The following is a 22,820-nucleotide window of genomic DNA, read 5'->3' as shown; positions in this document are numbered from 1 at the left end:
GTGAAATGTGGAGGTTGTAGCATGATCTGGCAGGATTGTATCTCCTTTAATGCACAGGTTAAGAGCTGTTATGAGATCCATGGCCATTAATGCAGTTTCTTTATCCACCGCATAGAAGTTCACTGAGCATTTGCGGCAATCTTTTACTACAGTTGCGTGCAAGCAGCCGATCACATTAATTGGCGTACGCGAATAAGTGACTAAGCATGCTGCATGTGGTTGTAGAGGTACTTCCCCAAAGTAATCATCATACATGCTCTTTGGCAGGACTGATACAAAAGCACCAGTATCAGCAGTCAGTGTAACAGGCCTCTGAACCGCACCTGCTTCGACCTGAACAGTGCAGTGGAGTTTAGCGCTCACATCACTTTCTTGTAGTAACAGTAGTGTGTACTCAGGCATTACTACTTCATGCACTGTGTGAGTTTGCGTCGATCTACAGACACGTGCAAAATGTCCTTTTTTCTTGCAAATTTTACAGATTACCTTGGCTGCTGGACATTCTACTGCATTTGCAAGATGTTTATCCGATCCACAGCGAAAGCAGTTACATGAAGTAACCATCCGAGGCGATGTGAATGAGGCATTTGAGCGCACGCCAGCCGTTCTATTTTTAGATCCCCCAGTGCCGCATCCTTGTACTTTTGCGTTTCTTTGCACATTCACAGTCTGTACGAGAAGTTCTGTGTATTTGATATTGCTTTAGCATGCTCTCCAGCAGATTCGACTTGTTGTGTGATTGTTACAGCATCCGCTAATGTTAACTTATCATGCAGCAAAAGTCTCTCTCGGATACACGGATTAGTGACGCTTTCCACCAGCTGGTCGCGAATCATATCGTCTGCATTTGTAAACTCACACGTAGACGAAAGTTCTCTCAGTGCAGCAACATAATGGATTATAGACTCACCAGCCTGTTGAGTTCTTTTCCGGAATGTGTGTCTCTCCATAACCACGTTCAACTTGGGTGTGAAGTGAGCATGTAAAGCAGTAATAGCAGTGTCTATTGTATCGCCAGTTTCTGGTAATGTGTAGAATATTCTCTGCCCCTCCGTGCCCAGGCAATGTAACAGAAGGGCTCTTTTCCTGGTTTCCGACCATTCCTGTCTGTCAAGATCGATCACTAGCAGATAATTCTGGAACATCCGCCGCTCCCATGTCTTGAAAGGAATCGGGGGATAACCCGGAGCAGGTAAGAATAAGTTCGGAAATGGTGCAGACAATGCCATCTTTGCAGCAATAGTGGGTCGTCTCGTCGCCAATTTGTTGTATTCTCGTTATCAAACGAAGCCAGGTGCAACAAGTTAATGGGTTACATGTTTTTATTTATTTCTCACTAATTTAACAAACCACTTCCTGGGCTCATCTCTCTTCTTTTACTCCTCCCAGTATCTCCTTCTTAAATGCTACTTCCCCCTAGTGGTCTCAGTCAGAATTATAGTGAATAACAGGACACCACACAACTGAGATCAAAACAGACAATGCATACTTTCTCACAATAATTCTGATAACTTGTTCTCAGCTACTGAACATAGTCCTGGAGACAAATAGGGGGGTGTCTCTCCCGTGAAGATCGATGCAACTCTGAAACATCTGGTGTCTCTAACTTTTCAGGCGAGTATAGCTTTTTATAGCTACCACTTTTGTTGTGTCCTGGCTTGGAATGGCTAATTCTGGTAATGTCTCCATTTCAGTAAAACAGGGAATCTCAGGTGGCTTTCGTCAGAGGGCATTGTTAACTGGGTCCTGAAAGTTTTCTTTATGTTGAATTCGGATTTGATCAACATGCTGCTTCAGGATTTATCTGCTTCCAACAGCTATCTTATAGAAAACTGGACCCGAGGAATTCACAATGACAGCACGTATTCACCTGGGACCATAACTGTAATCACGCAATAACATGTCATCTCCTGTTATGAAAACTCTCAACTTCACATTTTTGTCATGTCTCATGTTTATTTTGTTGCACCTTGGTTTTAATGTCTGGCAAGAGAAGGAAAGTAGATCTCAGCTTCCTTGACTTAAGCATCTCAGCAGGTAACATACCTGTTGTAGCATGTGGGATGATCCAATAGTTAAACAAGAACAGGATAACCTAGTTTCCAAGGTGTCCCACCTTGCTCAGGCCTTCTTTAAACATTTGGACAATTCGCTCTACTAATCCATTAGAAGAAGGGTGGAATGGTGCAGATCTCACATGACAAATCCCATTGTTTTTCATGAAATTTTCAAATTATGTGCTTGTGAATCAGGAGCCATTTTCAGAACCAAGATCTGAGGTAAAATGCTGAAACTCTGATTAAGTTTCTCAATGGTCTCAATGGATGTTGATGAGTTCATAGGATAAATGTCCATCTACTTAGAATGTGCATCTACAGCCACCAAAAACATCTTTCCCATGAAAGGGTCCATGTAATCTATGTGAATACAGATTACCATTCCCAGGGATGCAGTGGCACTAAAGGAGACATTTTACTGTGCTTCATACATTATTCACAAAGTTGGGACTCCTTCTCATCCACCTTATCCATCACAGGCCTCCTAAAATAGGAACAAGCCAATCCTTTCATCTTTGCCATCTCTGCGTTTGAGTGGTGTAAAAGTTTAAGAAGTATTGCCTGACCCTGACTGGGCACACTTACTCTGGCTCACCAGAGCATACATCCATCGTGCAAACTTAATTCCAGTTTTCTTTTATGTTAGTTGTTGAATTGTGAATCCACTTGATTTGGCCATTGCCTCAGCACATTGTGAACTTGAAAAAGTAGCACATCTTTGTTTTTCCAACTTTTAAGTTGTGTGGCACTGATTAGCTCAAACTCCAGGATGTCCAAAATCAAAACTTTTTCTTAACTTATCTTGTTCCACTTCTGGAAGGAGTAGACTGCTTAAGCATTTGCATGGCTGGCTTTGGACTTGTACTCCATTGTGTATTCATACAGTAGGCACTCATCAGCAGAGCCCATCTTTGCACTCGAGGGGAATACATCTGGATTTATTTTCTGTGAAAAGGTAAATCAGGGGTATATGGTCTGTACAAATAGTAAATTTGCGACCAAATAAATACTTGCAGAATTTTTTAACTCCAAAAATGATAGCTAAAGCTTCTTTATCCAACTGAGAAAATTGTCGCTTGGCAGGTGTCAATGTACAGGATGTGAAACCTAATGGTTTCTCAGTATTATCCTCCATTTGATGAGAAAGCATAGCTCCCACACCATAAGATCAGCATCACATGAAAGAATTAGGTCTTGTTCTGAATAATAGTGTACCAACACATCTGTGGACTGTAGGAGTTACTGTAGGAGGTTTGTGACTCACCCCAGGTCCATTTAGTATCTTTTCTTAACAGCATGTGGAGGAAAGCTAGGATACTGGACAAATTAGGTAAGAAAATTGTTGTAGTAATTCAACAACACTAAGTAGGCTTTCAATTCAGTGACATTAGTGGGACATGGAGCCAGAGTATGTGAGCGGAGCAGTGTGATTTTGACTGGAGCAAGGAGCAGATTTTTCAAAAGTCGGAGCGTTGTGGTTTCACTCACTCCTAGTTCGCTCCACCACATCACGAGTGCAGTTCATGCCAACGACCAGTAATATAACTGCATATATAGCAAGAATTCACGTGTTTAACATATTTAACTAGCATATTTAACTAAAGAAGGATCACTTAAATCAGAAAGAATGTGAATGTTATGATGATGGCAATGGACATGAGCGGGAAAGTTACAGTTCTCAAGGAATTAGTTTGTTCCTTCTAAGATATTTTCAGCTGAAATCATGGTTTAAACAAGTATCCTTCAACACTTATTTACACTCAGTCGCTCTCTCAATAATGCATTCAAACAAATGTAGCCAAATACATTGCTAATTCTTCTGTATCCAATTTCAAATGAGCAGAAATCTGTAAGAAAAGCATCAATTCATAGGTAAAATAACTGAAGAAAATTTAGCCTACTGTTAATTTCATCCTAAGCTAAATTTGAACAGCAAAAATGCAGCAATTATACCTTTTAATGCCGAAAACCATGTCATGAGGTAGGAAAAAAGTTAGGAGTGGGAAATGGTGAACCCGGAACAGAGTGATTTTTAAATGCTCAGAACGCAGAGGGGAGATTGTTGATGCTCCAATCCACTAATATACTCTGCACGGAGCTTCCGTCAAGGCTTGCAGCTTGTCTTTCAATGGGTGTAACCCCTTGGTATCAGCTAGATGACCTAAATAACACACTTCTTTTTTTCAAATTCACATTTTTCCCTTTTTAAGCACAACCCAGCATCTTGAAGTGGAGTGAGCACAGCGTAAAGGTTTTTTTTTTCAAATGCTCTTCTTCAGTTACTCCAGTGACCAGTATGTCATCAAGATAGAATGCAACATGGTTAATCCTTGCAGCAACCCTTCTATGGTTCTTTGAAATATCAAGCCACTTCAAAAGGAAGAAGATTGTAGGTGAACATGCCCTTGTGGGTGTTAATTGTGAGATATTCCTATCATGGGCGCCGACCCACTCCAAATGGAAGAAGATTGTACTGTAGGTTAACATGCCCTTGTGGGCGTTAATGGTGAGATATTGCTTGGGATTTTCATCCATTACGATCTTCTGGTAGGCATGACTCATATCCAGCTTTGAAAATGATGAGCCCCCAGACAAGGTTGCGAAAAGGTCTTCCACACATGGAATGGGATATTGTTCCAAAGGCAATGCCTGGTTTATAGTGAGCTTATAATCTCTGCATTGTCTAATGGAACCATCAGGTTTGAGGATGGGTACGACCAGTGCTGCCCACTCTGAGGACTTCACAGGAGTAATGATGTTTTCATTCCGCATCAACCTTAGACTGCATAGCAAAAGGTACAGATCTGGGATGATAGAATTTTGGCACCGAACCTGGGTTAATGTATCATCGCTCTCATTTCCTTGAGAGTTTGTAATTTCTAAATTCCTTTTTAAAAACTTCCTCACAATGATGCATTATTTCTTGCAATTTGACTTTGAGGGTAACCTTATATTCTTTTATTATCACATTTCGGATTTCTCCCCAACACAGTGTTATCTGTTCCAGCAAGCCTCTGCCCAACAAATTAGGTCCTTCTTGCTTAACCATGATGAGAGGAAGCTTTTTTCTCTGTTGGTGATACATGACATCCAAGTAAGCAGGTCCTTTTAACTTAATGGGCTTACCTGTATAGGTTTTCAGTGTTATCTGTACAGGTTTCAACTCAGGGTTCAGTGGATCTTTCCATGTAGCTTTGAAGCAGGCTTTGTTCATAACGGTCAGGCCAAAACCTATATCTAATTCAAAATTCACATTTTGTCCATTGACATTCAGTTTGACTGTATAGGGTTTCTATTTGTATCTCTGAACAGTTCATACTACCAAGCTGGTATGTGAGGCAACCCAAAGTATGTGAGGGAGCTTTTCACTTAGTGACACACAGCAGAGAAGGGTTTTTGCAAATCTTGAATATTTTTATTTGCTGCTTCAACAGACAGAGCCATTTGTCAGTGCATTGTCAAATGTTAGATTTGCTTCAGCCAGCAGATGTCTTTGAATTATGTTGTCATTTATGCCACACACAATCCAATTTCTCAACATCTGCTCTAGCATGGCTCCAAAATTGCAATTTTGTGGCAGTTTTCACAGCTCTGCAACATATTTGGTTATAGACTCTTCCAGCTTACAAGTGTGAAAGTCAAATTTTTACCTTTTTGAACTTTCAATTGGTCGTGGGTTAAAGTGATTCTTCGAGATAAACACAACTTGCTGATATGATTTTTCTTTCAGTTTTTCAGGATTAAAGAGATTGTGCATGAAGCTGTAAAATGGAGTACCATGCAAATCAGAATGGCTCTCTATATGTCCCCATCATCTATTCCATTTGCCTCAAAAAACTGCTTGAGAATCACACAATATTCCTCCCAGGATTGATTATTTCCATTAAAAGCTGACAAAGTTCCTATAGTTGCCATTTGCCATATGTTTTCCCCTCACCTCAAGTTTAGAAAGACATCCGTCGGAAGTTCCACTTCAAATCAATCTTCTATCACCTACAACATCTACTGAGCCTCATCACCAAAAAAAAAATTGTGTTGTGCCAATTAAACAAAAAAGATATGTATCCCCAAAAGACTGATCTTTTTAATCTCAAAGAGTGTTTGCAGAATGTTCAGTTTTTAGCACTCACTCAGAAGAGTAACCTCAACCCACCCCCCCCCAAAAAAAAAACAGCCCATATATAATAACAGTCTCTTGTGGCCATTATATGAATTACACTTCAACATAAACTATTGCAGTAAGGATACCACACTTAACAGTGTATTTAATTTATTATCTTAACTATGAACACACTGGCATGTAGTGCAAACTGTTTAACTGTTTATTAGGGGCCAAGCACCGAAGGTGCGTGGGCACCTATTGTATCCGTTAGATATCTTCTTCTTATTATTATTCCTCCTCTTCCGCCGAAAGTCTATGGTAGCCCATTGAAGTCGCAAGGTTTAGTTTTTTCGCTATTTTCAATTTTTTCGAATTCGTCCTAGACGGTTAGTCCGATTTTCACGAAAATTGGATCAGATAATCTTCAGACCATGCTGGCTAAAAGTTATGGAATTCTGTTCTCGGATGACACGTTAACAAATTTGACGAAAAGCACGCAAAAATGCATGTGAGGCTATATCTCGGCAACGGTTTGGCATATTGAGACCAAACTTGGTGTGTGTTATAATAACCATGACCTGAGACTACCTGCAGTGTTTCGACGTAACACCACCTAGTTGTCAGGAGATATGAAAAATGCATATTTTGGCTTATATCTTCTGAATGGTTTGGCCAAAAATCACAAAACTGGTCTCTTTAGATACAGTGAGTCATGTCGAGTCGTATGATATGCAAATTTCCCATGTCAGCCATTTTAGGCATCGGCCATTTTGAATTGTTTTTAAATGCTGTATTTTTTTGAATGCAGCATCGTATCGTTATGAAAATAATTACAATTAAAGCTGCAAGCAGCATTTTACCGGGGTTCAAGCACATTAAGGCCTCTGAGGTGGTCAGAGCCAACCTGGATGTTTGGATGACATTTAAACACATCCAAAATGGAGAACAGGCTAACAGACAGACACACACACTGACAGCAAATGATTAGACTAATATATGTATACTCTATAAGCATATGCACACACACACACACACACACAAAGACACACATATACATGGACACACATTTTGTTGCAGATATAGGTATTTGAAATAAGTGATAGGTGACAATAAACTTATTGCAAGTCTTCTCTTTTTTAGAGTTTAGATGTCATTTTCAGGTTAAACTGTAATCATAATGTGGCAAAATTGTAAAAACTGATACATCTGTATGAACAAAATGGAAAACATTGATTCAGTAAGATTTAAAATGTTATAACAGTTAATTTATTAATGTTTTGGCAAGAATTCATGAAAACAGTGCTGTTCAACTTAGCTGAATGAGCCCATTAGTGGTCTTCCGCTGCCATCTAGTGGTTATAAATTGCATTTACTCAAACAACCCTGGTTTTAAACATAACTGTTATAGTGTTGTTATTTTTTTTGCCCAATCTCTCTTAAATTTTGCATGCTTGTTTAGAATGAAATTATGCATTATTTTACACAGTTTTGATAATTTGTGGGCTTTCTGTTTGTATTAATAGGCCTTTGTGTACACTATGCAAATAACATATTATAAAATTATTGGTTTATAGTTGCCCAAATGCAATTGTTCAACATGTTTTTGATAATTATTGACCTTCAGAGTCTAGAGAATTGTACTTCAGTGGTTTTATTGATTTTCATCTTAAACCGTATCACAAGTATGCCAAAGTAACTTTTTTAAATAATCTTGAATATTTAATTAACAGCTTTATTGACAACATTGGTCCCAAAGGCAAAGTTGTTCAGAATGAGGAGATTTATCATATGATATGAAGATCTAGTGTTTTTGAGTGAATATATGAACATTTTCAAACAATTTGAGGCCATTTACCATATAAATCTTGTGTTTTCTACTGTTATAGCGCCACCTATGGTCTGATCTCCATGAAACTTTGCATGCTTGTTAAGAGTCACCTGTTACATGATTTCACTGAGTTTTCGTTTAGGTTTAATAGGCTTTGGGGTATGTTTGGCCACACCCCTTTTTCTATATTACCCCTTTACAGCTAACCAAAGGACAAAATTCAACATTTTTTTAATAATTATTGGTCTACAGAGTCCACAGAATATCACTGCAGTGGTTTGGTTCCGATCGGACAAAAAACCTAGGACTAGTTCGCAAAAGTAGGTTTTTAACATATTTGTGAATAACAATTGAACGATTTGATTGACAGCAATGGTTCTTGAGGCAAAGTTGTGCATTATGAGGAGATATGCATATTGTGTTGATATGTGAAACACCACGTGATTACAGAGCCATAAAACTCGTTAGCGCCAACTAGTGGCCGATTTCTTTCAAAATTCTTACAGACCTTAAGGTTCATGAGTCGAACGTACCCAGCGAGTTTCGTTCCGATCAACATCCGTTAACCCTTTCAAATAGGTGCTTAAAATTGTTTGGCCAATGGCGGCCATGTTTTTTTGAGATATGCAAATGTCCTCATAGGTACTTGTGCCCCTTCAGACCAAGACATTGCATACCAATTTTCAAGTCGATCGAGCCAACGGTTGCCTAGTTATAGCCATTTATGTGTTTTTTCTATCTTATAGTGCCCCCAAGTGGCAGAGATGCGCAATTTTTTTGATTTGACCAAAGATTGAGCTCATACATATGTGTACCGAGTTTGGTGAAGATATCTCATTCCGTTCAAGAGTTATAGTTAAAATAGCATTTGGCTAACGTTAGCATAGAAGCTTTTTGGTGTACTGTTTCGCGTATGAATTGAAATTTCAACTTTTTTTTGATAATTATTGATATTGAGTGTCCAGGGAATATTTATGAAGTGGTTTGGTTCTGATTGGTTGAAAATCCTAGGACTAGTTCGCAAAAGTAGGTTTCGGATATAGCTCGATTTTGCGAGAAAACGGTGCGTCGTAGACCCCAAAAAGGCGCCATACACTTTTGTTCGGGCTAACCCAAGGATTGCAACAATGCCATGTTTTTGAGTCTACGGCTAACGGTATACGATTTACGGCCAAAAATGTCCAAAACTTTTGTTTTTTACGCTGTAGCACCCCCGTTAGGCCGATTGGGCTGAGACTTTGATAAGTTTTCCCCAAATTGAGCTCTACGATCTGTCCAAATTTCAGCTCTCTAGGCCTTACGGTTTGGGCTGCACGTTCAGTTCTAGGGCAGAAGAATAATAATAATAACTAGAATTAAAAGTTAGTGAACTAACTTTGATGTTGGCTTGGCCATCTTGGCCATGGGGCAAAAGAGCCACAGTATTTGTGTGCCCAACATTCTTGAGTTGCCCCGTAGCAAAAAATAAAAAATAATAATACCATAAAAAATACACCTGCAACAGTCTTTTTCCATGGTCCCTTGCTGTTTTCTTTTTTAATAAAAAGCCTAGGCTATGATAACAGCTACGACAGGGTTGTCTAGCTGAATGCGAAATAAGTCATGCAAAAACCATAATCTCCTAAATACCATTCAATTTAATCTTATTTTAATAGTACTGAAAACATATTTTAAGTTATCACACTACTGAAAAATTAAAGAAGGGACACTATATATAGTATACTTCGGTGAGTCAAGAGCTAAACAAAAAGTTCTGTTTCATTACAAAATACTGTAACTTTTATAAACGTCATACTATCACCACAAAATTTTAATTAATATTTAAAATAAATATTTCATAAAACTGAAACTTAAATATATTATTTCTATAGGCTATACAAAACAGAAACAAAAAAGACTAAATAATAAGGCTGAATAAGCTGATCTATAGCATGTTAAATGGTCTATGAATGGTACACCCCTCTAAGCTCACAGAAGTGGTTTGACCCAAGTTCTCAGCAGCCAATGACACTGACCTGTTCAAAGTACTTCAGGTGTATTTCACGTGTATTTAACGTGTATTTAAAACGTTACACGTTAAATACACGCTGATTTTCCACGAGTAAACAACACGTATTTAACGCTTTAAATAAGTGTTGTCTACACGTGAAATACACGTATTTAACGTCTTGTTGACACGTTAAAATTCACGTGTATTTGACGCTCTTGGCCTTCCATACACATTAGATAAAATGAAGGGAGACGTCAAAAAAGGACATCGCGTACTTTATCACAGAATATTTGTTCGACAGCACTTGTTTAGTTTAAAAGTAGACATATCAAGCTTTCTATAGATATATCTCTCATGTCTCTTCGTTGAATATTCATGGAGTTACAGTTCATTTTAATGACGTGTTTGTAAATGAAGATCAGCGCAGACAAGGTTGAAGACAGCACACCTTGTTTGTTATCTTTATTTTATAAGTGCACAAAGTTTTGTTGTTATTATGTTTGTATCCAAAAGAAAGTAGACCCTTTACAGATTCGATTGATGTATTGCTCTTATCTGTACGATTAAAACTGAAAATGTAATTTAAGTAATTGTCAGGGTTATCAGGAGAAAATGCCTCAAAACGCGTATATGCGTTAATCGACTCCAGAGTTAAAAGGCTGTCGTGACTTTTTTCCTTCCAGTATTCATAAGCTGTATCACGCTGTTAAATTATTTTTCATTCTGCACACATAAACATCTCAAAAACACCTGAATTCTGCTCTTGTTGTGTTCTAATGGGTGGATTATTATTTTTGGAAGCTCTTAAAAAATGCTGATGAAGTGCTCATTTCTCTCTCGTCTTTCTCTCTGTTCTTTGGTCAGAGACACCATTTATTAATGAGATATCTGACCCGGTAATAATAACATATGTTGATTTAGCTTGTCAGAGTGAATGAAATGTGTAGCCTATTTATTTGTCTGATCTCGCCCCGGCTGTCATGTGACTTTTTTTTCCCTTCGCGATGTCAAATATTGCATTTTGCACACATACACGGCTCAAAAACCCCTGGATTTTTCTCTTAGTGTGTTCTAATTGGTGGATTGTGTGCATTCGCAGGAATATTTATTTTAAGAAGCTCTTAAAAATATATATATAAATGACTTTACCATGTTGTGACGATGGATAGCAATTGATGTGAGGTTCAGCCTGACAGATAAAATCTCACAAGCACATATAAACACTCATTTTCATGTGTATAATATATTCTTCTAATTGTTTTGTGCCGTTTCGCTGCAGTGTTTTAATGTGACAGGCTGTAAATTCTCTTCAAGTGTTCAGAGAAATACATCGCGAGCTCGCGGGCAGTTGCGCTGCCGCGAATATATCATTTTATTACTTTAAACAGTTCAGAAACATCTGAATTTAGCTCTTGGTGTGTTCTAACGTGTGGATTGCGTGCAATCGCCGTTTTAAAAGGTCTTAAATAAGAATGAATTCGCTCGTTGTGAGCTCCGTGGAGACAGCCTGAGCTGAGCAGCAGTGATTCTTCTCTCATCTTTCTGACTGCTCTCTGCAGAGAAATCAATTATTAATGAGCCCTGACCCTTGTAATAATCAGATATGTTGGTTTAGCTTGTCAGTTTGAGGGAAATTGTATTATTTACTTGGTATTTTTAACCGGTTTAAAAGTGAAACGAAACCCGACTCCTCCCTTTAATCTCGGGTATTGCAACTAGGGGCGCAATTTTTCTCAGATAATGTAAGTCTATGGGTAATGTATTTTGACATTTAAAAATTAATAAAAAAACAACTTTAAGTCTGATCAGTCTGAAAAGATATAGCACACACCACCGCTCTATCCCGCAGGTTTCTGCCAAGTTTGGGGCTTGTGGCTTTAAAGCCCTAGGAGGAGTAGCGTTCAGAATTTCTGTCAGAAAAAATAATAATAAGAAAAAGAAGTTTAAATAGCATAACAGTATGTTGGCTTGTTGCCAAGCCAACATAAGAATAATAATAATAATAAAAATCCTAACAATTACAATAGGGTTTCAGCACTGCATGCTTGAACCCCTAAAAATATTCGGCTCCATGCCCTGAAGGTACACAAAAAGTGTGGTGGCCGCGCCACCTTGTGGTCAAAAGTTAGAATGAAATATCACAAAAATGCTTATAACTTTTGAATAAATTAGACTATTGAAATGAAAATGGTCTCCGTATATTCTGTGGGTCATGCCGAGAGCACCGATACTAGTTATGCGACAATTGTCCATACTTCCTGTCCACCATTTTGATTAATATTAAAAACCTACTTTTTCGAACTCTTCCTAGACCGTTAGTCCGATTTGCACCAAATTTGACATGGATCATCTTCAGACCATGCTGACAAAAAGTTATGGATTTCATGTTGATATACGAAATGGTTCTCATTTAGCGCATCAACGAATATGCTGGATGGGTGCCAAAATGCATTTGAGGCTGTATCTCAGCAACGCTTTGACATATTTGCACCAAACTTTGTATGTGTCATCGGCACCTCACACTGACCAAGCCACATAAATTTGGTAACAGCGCCACCTACTGGTCAAGAGTAATGAACCATTCATTAACTATGAATAATTACACTTATACAAATGCTAATAACTTTTTAATGTCTCACACAGAACACACCAAAATGATTTGATTACTGCGCCACCTGTTGGTCAAAAGTGATCTTATTACTAGTGGTTGTCTTTATGATTTTTCAACCATTTCAATTACAATCATCCTTGCTTATCTCTTTTTGCGTTTAAATCATTTTGCACTTCATCTTGCGTCACTGGTCTCTCCTCGTCACTTTCTCCTCATTTGTCTGCTTGTCTGTTTCCTTCTCTTTCCACTTCCTCTTTTCCATTTGTTAGCCCACATCTGCTCCCAAGTATTTTGATCATCTCATAATCTGATCCATCACTCATTCCATTTTCACCAGGGGTACTCTTTGCGAGTCGTTCAAATGGTCTTTCTCCTGTTGGCAAGTGAGGGTTGTTACTAGCACTCCCTTTATTCCTCTTTATTTCATGCTTTGTGGAGTTGATGGAAGTGGTTCTTATTGGTGGAGCAAACCATTCCTTGCCATTTATAGAACTGCTGTCACTTTGATTTATAAACAGAGTTCTACTATATATCACTGGATAAATTCCTAGGCCTACATTGCTCAGTAGCATAGGCCTTTTGACCTGGAAAACACTCAATCCACTTTCTTTATGTTAACAATCAGAAAGACAGTGTTTTATCCTTTTGACATAAAATCAACTCCATCATGATATGCTGAAAAGAAAGTAAGAAGTAGGGTGGACAGCAAGATTGCTTTGCTCTGCCTTCTCTACACTGCGCAAGTATGGCACTGCTTTTCTTTTTTGCGACAACAATGACCTAGGTACTGGCCAGGAAACTTAACCAAATTAATCCATGATCATTATTTCACTTGGCATAATTTGCCCTGTGGGCCACTATATTAAAAGTTGCCTACAGCTGTTTTGGCAAAATAATTAATTTGCCTCAGTGTCTCGTCAGACACTCTCTTTCACTTCATACAACATCATTATTCATACTTTTTCACACGCCCTTTTGGCCAAAAACGTTTTTTTTTGTTTTGTTTTTTTGACATTTCAGATGATTGTGAGCTAAATGATTTTAGATGTGAAATGGCACAGTTTCTGAGTAAGAGAACATCAACCTTTTTTGTTAGACTGGGCAACATCAGTCACCATAAAGCTTAGTTTAACACCGCTGTATAAATCTTTTTTTCCTTTTTTATAAATGAAAAGACAAGAAAAGGAAAAAAAGTGCTGGTATTAGTAGGTAAAGTGCAGGCGAAAAAGTTGAGTCTTTGGATGTTTTTTGAAAATGAGTAAAGACTCAGCTGTACGAATTGAGATTTGGAGGTCATTCCACCAGCTGGGCACAGTCCTGGAAAAGGTCCTTGAGAGTGATTTTGAACTTCTTTGGGATGGCACCACAAGGCGTCGTTCACTTGCAGAGTGCAAACTTCTGGAGGGCACATAAGATTTAACCAGTGAGTTTAGGTATGTTGGTGCCGTGACAGTGGTCGTCTTGTAGGCAAGCATCAGTACCTTGAATTTGATGCGAGCTGCTACTGGTAGCCAGTGTAACCTGATGAGGAGAGGAGTAACATGACCTTTTTTTTGGCTCATTGAAGACAACCCTCGCTGCTGCATTCTGGATCAATTGCAGAGGCTTGAAGAGCATTACAATAGTCCAGTCTGGAGAGAACAAGAGCCTGGAAAAGAAGTTGGGTGGCTTGCTCTGACTGGAAGAGTCTAATCTTCCTAATTTTCTTGGCAAAAGGAAACCTGCAGGACCGGGTCGTTGTAGCAATGTGGTCTGTGAAGCTTAACTTATGATCCATTACAACTCCTAGGTTTCTGGTTGTCCTCGAAGGAGTAATGGTTGATGAGCCCAGATGTATAGAGAAGTTGTGATGAAGCAATGGGTTAGCTGGAATCATCAGGAGTTCTGTCTTTGTAAGGTTAAGCTGAAGGTGATGGTCATTCATCCAGCTAGAAATGTCACTCAGACAGGCTGAAATGCGAGCAGCTACCGTCGGATCATCTGGCTGGAATGAGAAGTAGAGTTGGGTGTTATCAGCGTAGCAGTGATAAGAAGAGCCATGCTTCTGAATGACAGATCCTAATGATGTCATGTAGATGGAGAAGAGAAGTGGTCCAAGTACTGAGCCTTGAGAAACCCCAGTAGCAAGGTGGTGTGATTTTGAAACATCACCCCTCCAAGACACACTGAAGGATCTGTCAAGAGAGGTAGGACTTAACCCACAGGAGTGCAGTTCCAGAGATGCCCATCTTTCTGAGGGTGGACAGGAGAATCTGGTGATTAACAGTGTCCTAAGCAGCAGACAGGTCCAGTAAGATGAGTACCAAGGATTTTGAAGCTGCTCTTGCTAGTCGCAGGGCTTCAGTAACCGAGAGCAGAGCAGTCTCAGTTGAGTGGCCACTTTTGAAGCCAGACTGGTTGCTGTCCAGGAGGTTGTTCTGTACAAGGAACATAGAAAGCTGGTTGAACACAGCTCCCACAAGTGTCTTTGCAATGAATGGAAGAAGGGATACCGGTCTGTAATGCAACCATTGATTCTTGACATCTCTAAGTACAGCGTCCCTGGGAAGGCCAAACAAAGGTGATTGGAGTCTGAGATGAAAATAACAGCATTTCGACGACATGGCGACAAACACAAACGCACCTCTTCCGCTTCTCCGTTGGAGCGCAACAAGACCATGCCCCCTTTTTATATTCCTGTGGGCGGAGGTTAGTCAAAAAATGGTTCTAGTCACGTCATTACTGCAGGAAGTAGAGGGATGTAGTCCAGACTGGTCGTTTGATGAAGTGAATTATGTTAAATAAAATATCTCGCTTAGCATTGAACTTTGAGCTTTAGAATTTTCCATATATTATTTATACTCTAACAACAACATTACACACTAACTGAAGTTTGAAACATGGGATCATGAAGAACGGGACCTTTAATATTTATGTCATGTTAGTAAAGTCTAAGTATAAGAAGAGTGTCTCTTTCCCAAATGTCAGCACGATCACAAATGAATTGATTTTACACAACAGCTAAACAAACAAGATGCTAGTATTAAGTGCGTTATATTAGTCACAATGCTGTCTGTTTTGAACAAATCCAAAGTAAGACCAATTTTGCGTCTCTGAGCAGCACTGTGCCCATTGACAGTTATGAATGAGCTCATAATTTGTTACTGAATGAATCCATTTTTAAACAAATCATTTGAGTCAATGATTCAGTGGCCCATTCATAAAGACAATCGCCTTGTCCCGAATGGCACACTCTGGACTTGTGGACTTCCTCAAGAGTCCACACTTTGGTGATGTTATGAAGTGCAGACCTATAGGGCCCTTGGCGCGAGTCCATGAGGGTGCATTGAGAGGTACTTTTGGGACAGCCTTGATCGTCACGCCGGAAATAACGGTCTGTTTTTTTGTTTTTGACAGGAGCTGAAGGTTCGGGGAATATGCTGCCTATTGTTGATGTTGATGTTGTTGTTGTTGTTTTTACCATTTATTTGCGAAATGGCTTGCCATGCAAAGAAATAATTTTTGCTCACTATTTATTTAATGAATCATAATGTGATCGTATTATTCAACACGCTATTATTATGTTTGAGATATCAACCACAAACCGTAATAATACCTACACTTAAATATTTTCTTCTCAGCTATGTCATCAATTGCTCTTGAGCGAAATCTCCTCCCATACGTTGTATGAATGGCATTTCGCAAGGATTCCTGGGTAGTTAAAGTGTGCGGAGCCTGCATCTATGCGGGCTTCGTGAAAAAACGCTTCAAGGGTACAAAGGGGGCACTGCTGAGCACACTTCAGAGCATTAAAATGCTGAATGGGATGGCCTACGGACTCGTAGACTCGGCGAGCACGCGCAATATAAGTCCACGAGACCGAAAGTCCACATGAAGTGCGCCATTTGGGACAGGGCCAATCATTAGCTTCGTTTCTAAACGAATCAGCCATTTTGAATGAATGAGTCAATGGATCACTCAGTAAGCTTTCAGAGTACACATTTATTTGTAATTTTTACTGTTAGGAAACGGAGCGTAAATGTGGAAGTCCTTCAAATATTTCTTATCCTGTTGCGCCCTCTATAGGACCAGCAATTAGTTGGGGTAAGGCAAGAAAATGGTTTGAACAGTTTGTGTACTTTATCAAAAAAAAATTTTTTTTAATCCTTCATAGTGTGTTCAAAATCTTAGTGTGTTCAAGATTTTCAAACAGAACTAATTTAATCAATCACAATTTTTTTGGTTTCACTCTGTAAAATTAAAAGCTTATCTCAGGAGAATTCTATATTGACCTGCTTTGCTCACGAAGATTAGTGAAAACATCCAGCTTCTCTACAAACAACATTTAGTCAAACGCTTCGCATATAAATGAATGCAAAATCATTTATTACTGGGAACAGCCCACCGTTGGAAAGGTTCATTCAGTTTTTGCAGAAACAAAACAGAGCAAATCAACATTCAGAGTACACTGTGAATAGTTTTTTTCATTTTTTTCATTTGTAACAATAGACTTGTCCTTACAATTTAGACCTGTGGCCATTTAAGGTGAACTGTAATACTCAGGTGGCTGACAAAGACATTCGCCAATGGAAAAAATAAAATGCTATTGTAAGGCCTATTAAATATTAAAAGTTTTGTTTTGATCATAATATGCCTAAAATAATAGCCTATAGCGTGCAAAAAACAAAAACAAACGATGGCAACAAAGAAAAACTATACAGTATAAAACTCACCGGGCTTCATTCTTCTATAACTCAAACTTTTCTTCTATAGCTCTACTTAAATTAAGGCACAACAATAAATCTTACGATAAAAAACTTATAAGAATTTCTGTCTGTAGTTCAATTTGTAATTTTTACTCATACTTTTTGTCCATGCACTTAAAAAAACAGTCTTGATCCTGGTATTTATTAACTGTTGCTGTAGTTTCTGGATGAACTGAGGGTGAGGCTCCACTAAATATTCAAAATAAGAGCACTGATATGGAAGACACCCAAATACACGAAAAAACACAGAGCAGTAAAATCCACACGTCTAATGAAGTCTAAAAAACACAAAGACATGCCAGCTGTATGGCTCTCTAGAGACTGCATGTAAACAAGAGAGATTGCATTTCCACTTGTTTGAGTGAAGTTAAACGAGTTCAGTGTTCTCAACATAGCAAATACTCCACCACAGTGTTGCTTTAAAGGGTCCTTGAAGACTCAAATCACACTGACTTAAAACTATGATCCTGAGGAATGTTTTTTGGGGTTGAGAGCAGCCTTTTTAGCTTCCTCAGGCAAAAGAGAGGGATCAGTCAAGATGGAGGTGCTGGTACAGAGCTGTCGTAACGTCCTGAGTACCACTGGAGGACACAGAAACAAACAAACACAGACACAGAAACAGAGAGAGATTTGGTGTTCCATTCAAATTAGTGACAATTTTTTAAATGTAAAATATTAAATAGTACTGTATTATTTGAATTATAAGTAACACATTGCATATTTTATTAGGAATTTTTCGACTTTCTCATTTCTTTAAAGGTTAACTTAGCCACGACCAGCAACATAAAAATTAACATGCTCTTAAAGACTTTTACATTTTATGTTCCATTTAAAAATGACATGAAAAATACATTAACTCAAAATTAAATAAACTCAATTCAAATAATAAAAAGTATGTCTAATAAGCATTGGCACAAGTTTACAGTATTGTATTATAGTATTTTGGAACTTAGACCATGGTCCAGCAGACAGCTGATTTCCAGGTACATCTCAATAAATTAGAACATTGTGGAAAAGTTCATTATTTCAGTAATTCAACTTTGGCTCTTTTAATTGTGATTTTGGCTCACATTTAACAAAAACCCACCAATTTACTATCTCAACAAATTATAATACTCCATGACCAATAATAATAAAAAATGTTTGAATTGTTGGCCTTAAGTATGTGAAAGTATGTTCATTTACTGTACATGTATTCAATACTTGGTAGGGGCTCCTTTTTTGCATGGACTTGATCAGTTTGTGGCACTGCTGAGGTAGTATGGAAGCCTAGGTTTCTTTGACAGTGGCCTTCAGCCCATCTGCATTTTTTGGTCTCTTGTTTCTCATCTTCCTCTTGACAATACCTCACAGATTCTCTATGGGTTCAGGTCTGGTGAGTTTGCTGGCTGGTCAAGCACACCAACACCATTGTCATTTAACCACCTTTTGGTGCTATTGGCAGTGTGGGAAGGTGCCAAATCCTGCTGGAAAATTAAATCAGCATCTTCAAAAAGCTGGTCAGCAAAAGAATCATGAGCTGCTCCAAAATTTCTTGGTAAACGGATGCAGTGACTTTGGTTTTCAAAAAACACAAAGGACCAACACCAGCAGATGACATTGCACCCCAAATCATGACAGAATGTGGAAACGTAATACTGGACTTCAAGCAACTTGAGCTATGAGCTTCTCCACACTTCCTCCAGTCTCTAGGACCTTGGTTTCCAAACGAAATAAAAAAAACTTGCTCTCATCTGAAAAGATGACTTGGGCCCCTGTGGGCAACAGTCCAGTTCTTCTTCTCCTTAGCCCAGGAAAGATGCCTCTGACGTTGTTCAGGAGTGGCTTAACAAAAGGAATACGACAACTGTAGCCAAATTCCTTGACACATCTGTATGCATTGACCCCAGCCTCAGTCCATTCCTTGTGAAGTTTACTCAAATTTTTCTTTCTGTTAACATGCTTGGATACAGCCAGCTTCTTTGACAATGAATATTTGTCTTCTGGACAGCTGTCAGATCAGCAGTCTTCCCATGATTGTGTAGCCTAGTGAACCAAACTAAGAGACCATTTTGAAGGCTCAGGAAACATTTGCAGGTGTTTTGAGTTGATTAGCTGATTGGCATGTCACCCTATTCTTATTTGTTGAGATTTGTTGAATTGGTGGGTATTTGTTAAATGTGAGCCCAAATCATCACAATTAAAAGAAGCAAAGACTTAAGACTTAAACTATTTAAGTTTGTGTGCATTGAATTTATTTAATACACGAGTTTCACAATTTGAGCTGAATTAATGAGATAAATTAACTTTTCCAGGACATACTCATTTATTGAGATGCACCTGTGTGTGTGTGTGTGTGTGTGTGTGTGTGTGTGTGTGTGTGTGTGTGTATATATATACATACATACATACATACATACATACATATTATATAAGACATACACAACTAAATAACTTAAATCAATTCACAAAGCAATTTAAATATTGCTCTCCTAGTAAACACTTTTGATACACACATTTTTATCAACATCACAGCTACCCTCCCAAGATATTAGGCTGCTGTCACCAAGACCTAACGCACACTTACACACAAGTTTCCAGTTGCTGACATTTTATTAAAAAGAACTGGAACACTTACTAGGCCTGAGGACCGGGAGGGTACAGTATCGTTCCAGCCACTGCATGGTGGTTTCACATAGCTCTGTGTTGTTGTTGGTAGACACTGTCCCATTAAAGGACTCAAACAGAGGCTGAATAATGACGCTAAACTGAGAGAAAAGTATTAAAGAAAATAGGCTTGTGGAGGAGTCCAATGGCACCCAGGAGGCTGAAGAACAGCATAAAAAAAAAATCACACTGAAATTGAGTTAGTGTAAGTGTAAACACTAATTTGGGCAACTGAAAACTGCCCCTATTTGCTATGGAAAAAAACATGGGCAGCATTTTGGGTGCCACAGCAAACTCACTTATGTGTTGACTGTCCCCCTCACAAATAAAAAAAAAAATCAGCTGTAAAATGTATTTTAGTACCATTATTACACACTGATCATTTTTTAAAGATAAATTATGAAAAATAAACCAATAAAAACATAAAATTATAGTAATAATGCTATTGTATTGTTAAAAAAACAACAACAATAACTTTATTTAAAATAAATACAGGTCCTTCTCAAAAAATGTGCATATTGTGATAAAAGTTCATTATTTTCCATAATGTAGTGATAAAAATTAAACTTTCATATATGTTAGATTCATTGCACACCAACTGAAAAATTTCAGGTCTTTTATTGTTTTAATACTGATGATTTTGGCATACAGCTCAAAAAATTAGCATATCATGAAAAGGTTCTCTAAACGAGCTATTAACCTAATCATCTGAATCAACTAATTAACTCTAAACCACTTGCAAAAGATTCCTGAGGCTTTAAAAACTCCCAGCCGGGTTCATTACTCAAAACCGCAATCATGGGTAAGACTGCCGACCTGACTGCTGTCCAGAAGGCCATCATTGACACCCTCAAGCGAGAGGGTAAGACACAGAAAGAAATTTCTGAACGAATAGGCTGTTCCCAGAGTGCTGTATCAAGGCACCTCAGTTGGAAGTCTGTGGGAAGGAAAAAGTGTGGCAAAAAACGCTGCACAATGAGAAGAGGTGACCGGACCCTGAGGAAGATTGTGGAGAAGGACCGATTCTAGACCTTGGGGGACCTGCGGAAGCAGTGGACTGAGTCTGGAGTAGAAACATCCAGAGCCACCGTGAAATGCCTGAAGTCCAGTGTCAAGTACCCACAGTCAGTGATGGTCTGGGGTGCCATGTCAGCTGCTGGTGTTGGTCCACTGTGTTTTATCAAGGGCAGAGTCAATGCAGCTAGTTATCAGGAGATTTTGGAGCACTTCATGCTTCCATCTGCTGAAAAGCTTTATGGAGATGAAGATTTAGTTTTTCAGCACGACCTGACACCTGCTCAGTGTCAAAACCACTGGTAAATGGTTTACTGACCATGGCATTACTGTGCTCAATTGGACTGCTAACTCTCCTGACCTGAACCCCATAGAGAATCTGTGGGATATTGTGAAGAGAAAGTTGAGAGATGCAAAACCCAACACTGGATGAGCTTAAGGCCGCTATCGAAGCATCCTGGGCCTCCATAACACCTCAGCAGTGCCACAGGCTGATTGCCTCCATGCCACGCCGCATTGAAGCAGTCATTTCTGCAAAAGGATTCCCGACCAAGTATTGAGTGCATTACTGAACATAATTATTTGAAGGTTGACTTTTTTCGTATTAAAAACACTTTTCTTTTATTGGTCGGATGAAATATGCTAATTTTTTGAGAATAACAATAAAAGACCTGAAATATTTAAGTTGGTGTGCAATGAATCTAAAATATATGAAAGTTTAATTTTTATCATTACATTATGGAAAATAATGAACTTTTATCACAATATGCTATTTTTTTTAGAAGGACCTGTATACTAAATATTCATGGTTGGGTACATTTTTTATTTTATTTTTATTAACGACCCAAACTTGGCTGATTCATATGCCATGTGGCTACAGAATAAATCTAATATGGATAAAGGATACTATCCAGAATTTCCAATTCTGCAGAGTTCTGTTCTTCACATAGTCGTCATACTTCTCCCTCATGTGGTCGAAGCAATGGCGTGTGATGGGAACTCCTGTATCAGGAAGCTGTTCCTGGCACAAGCTGCAATAAATAATGGACATCTTTAACAGTTCATCTACAGAGGTTACCTGTTTAAAATCATGTATGTTTTTTGAGCTCCCCTTCACAGGTATCTGTACACTGAAATAGCCTGGCTATGAAGCAGCAGTTTATCCAAATGTAATACTTTAAAATAGTAAAATAAAGTCTACTTTATTGCAATAAACATTACCTTATAGATGTATTAAGCTCATCAATCTCCTCTCGTAGTCTCTTGGTCTCTTCCTGCATCTGTTGTCTCTCTAGTTGCAGTTTGCCAATGTAGTCGACTGTTTTTTGAAGTGTTGCAGCATTACTAATCTGGAAACCCAGTAGTGGGTAACAAAATAAATTACTTTTGATTATTTACAATGCACAATTGTAAAACTTATTACAATTGTGCAGAGAAAACAAGTAGGAATCAGGTTGTGATTTCAAGAATCAAGTGAAGTAAGATGAATTCAGATTTACATTTGATTGAGACCTGAGAGTTGGTACAAGATTGCACAACGTCTTGAAGCAGGCATTTATGGTGAATCGCCTCTTCTGCTCAGCAGATATGTGATTCACTCTGCGGCTCTGTGTCAAATCATGACAAAATTACAAATAGAGACAGACTGATAAATAGGAAGATACCTATTTTTGATATTTCAACAATAATTACTGATAATCTTGCTCAGTTGGCCAGTTTAGAGAGTTGTTAGCTCCCCATTATGTCAGATCCAAAATATAACGCCAGTCAATGGACAAAAACAAACAAATGTGAATTGAGTAAATATTCTATACAATTGGTTAATTC

The 22,820-nt window shown here is 38.4% G+C and overlaps 3 protein-coding genes across 8 annotated transcripts in view; 2 read left to right on the top strand and 1 right to left on the bottom strand.

Moving 5' to 3' along the window:
* LOC127963305 (bile acid receptor-like) overlaps positions 1-22,820 on the top strand; it is a 244,412-nt gene that overhangs the window by 161,458 nt on the left and 60,134 nt on the right. The window lies entirely within an intron of this gene.
* Positions 1-22,820, top strand: part of LOC127963310 (lysosomal amino acid transporter 1 homolog) — a 278,938-nt gene that overhangs the window by 209,800 nt on the left and 46,318 nt on the right. The gene's annotated exons all lie outside the window — the stretch shown is intronic.
* Positions 16,933-22,773, bottom strand: LOC127963313 (MLX-interacting protein-like). The gene is made up of 5 exons (XM_052563163.1): positions 22,493-22,773; positions 22,215-22,342; positions 21,901-22,024; positions 19,951-20,080; positions 16,933-17,914 (listed from the first exon to the last, which is right to left on the bottom strand). The coding sequence occupies exons 2-5, from the start codon at positions 22,271-22,273 to the stop codon at positions 17,793-17,795; spliced, it is 435 nt and encodes a 144-aa protein (XP_052419123.1). The 5' UTR covers positions 22,274-22,342; positions 22,493-22,773; the 3' UTR covers positions 16,933-17,792.

Source organism: Carassius gibelio, chromosome B8 (assembly GCF_023724105.1).
Source record: "Carassius gibelio isolate Cgi1373 ecotype wild population from Czech Republic chromosome B8, carGib1.2-hapl.c, whole genome shotgun sequence".
Lineage (NCBI taxonomy): Eukaryota > Metazoa > Chordata > Actinopteri > Cypriniformes > Cyprinidae > Carassius > Carassius gibelio.
Note: the sequence above shows the minus strand (reverse complement) of the source record. Positions and strands in the feature narration are given on the sequence as shown.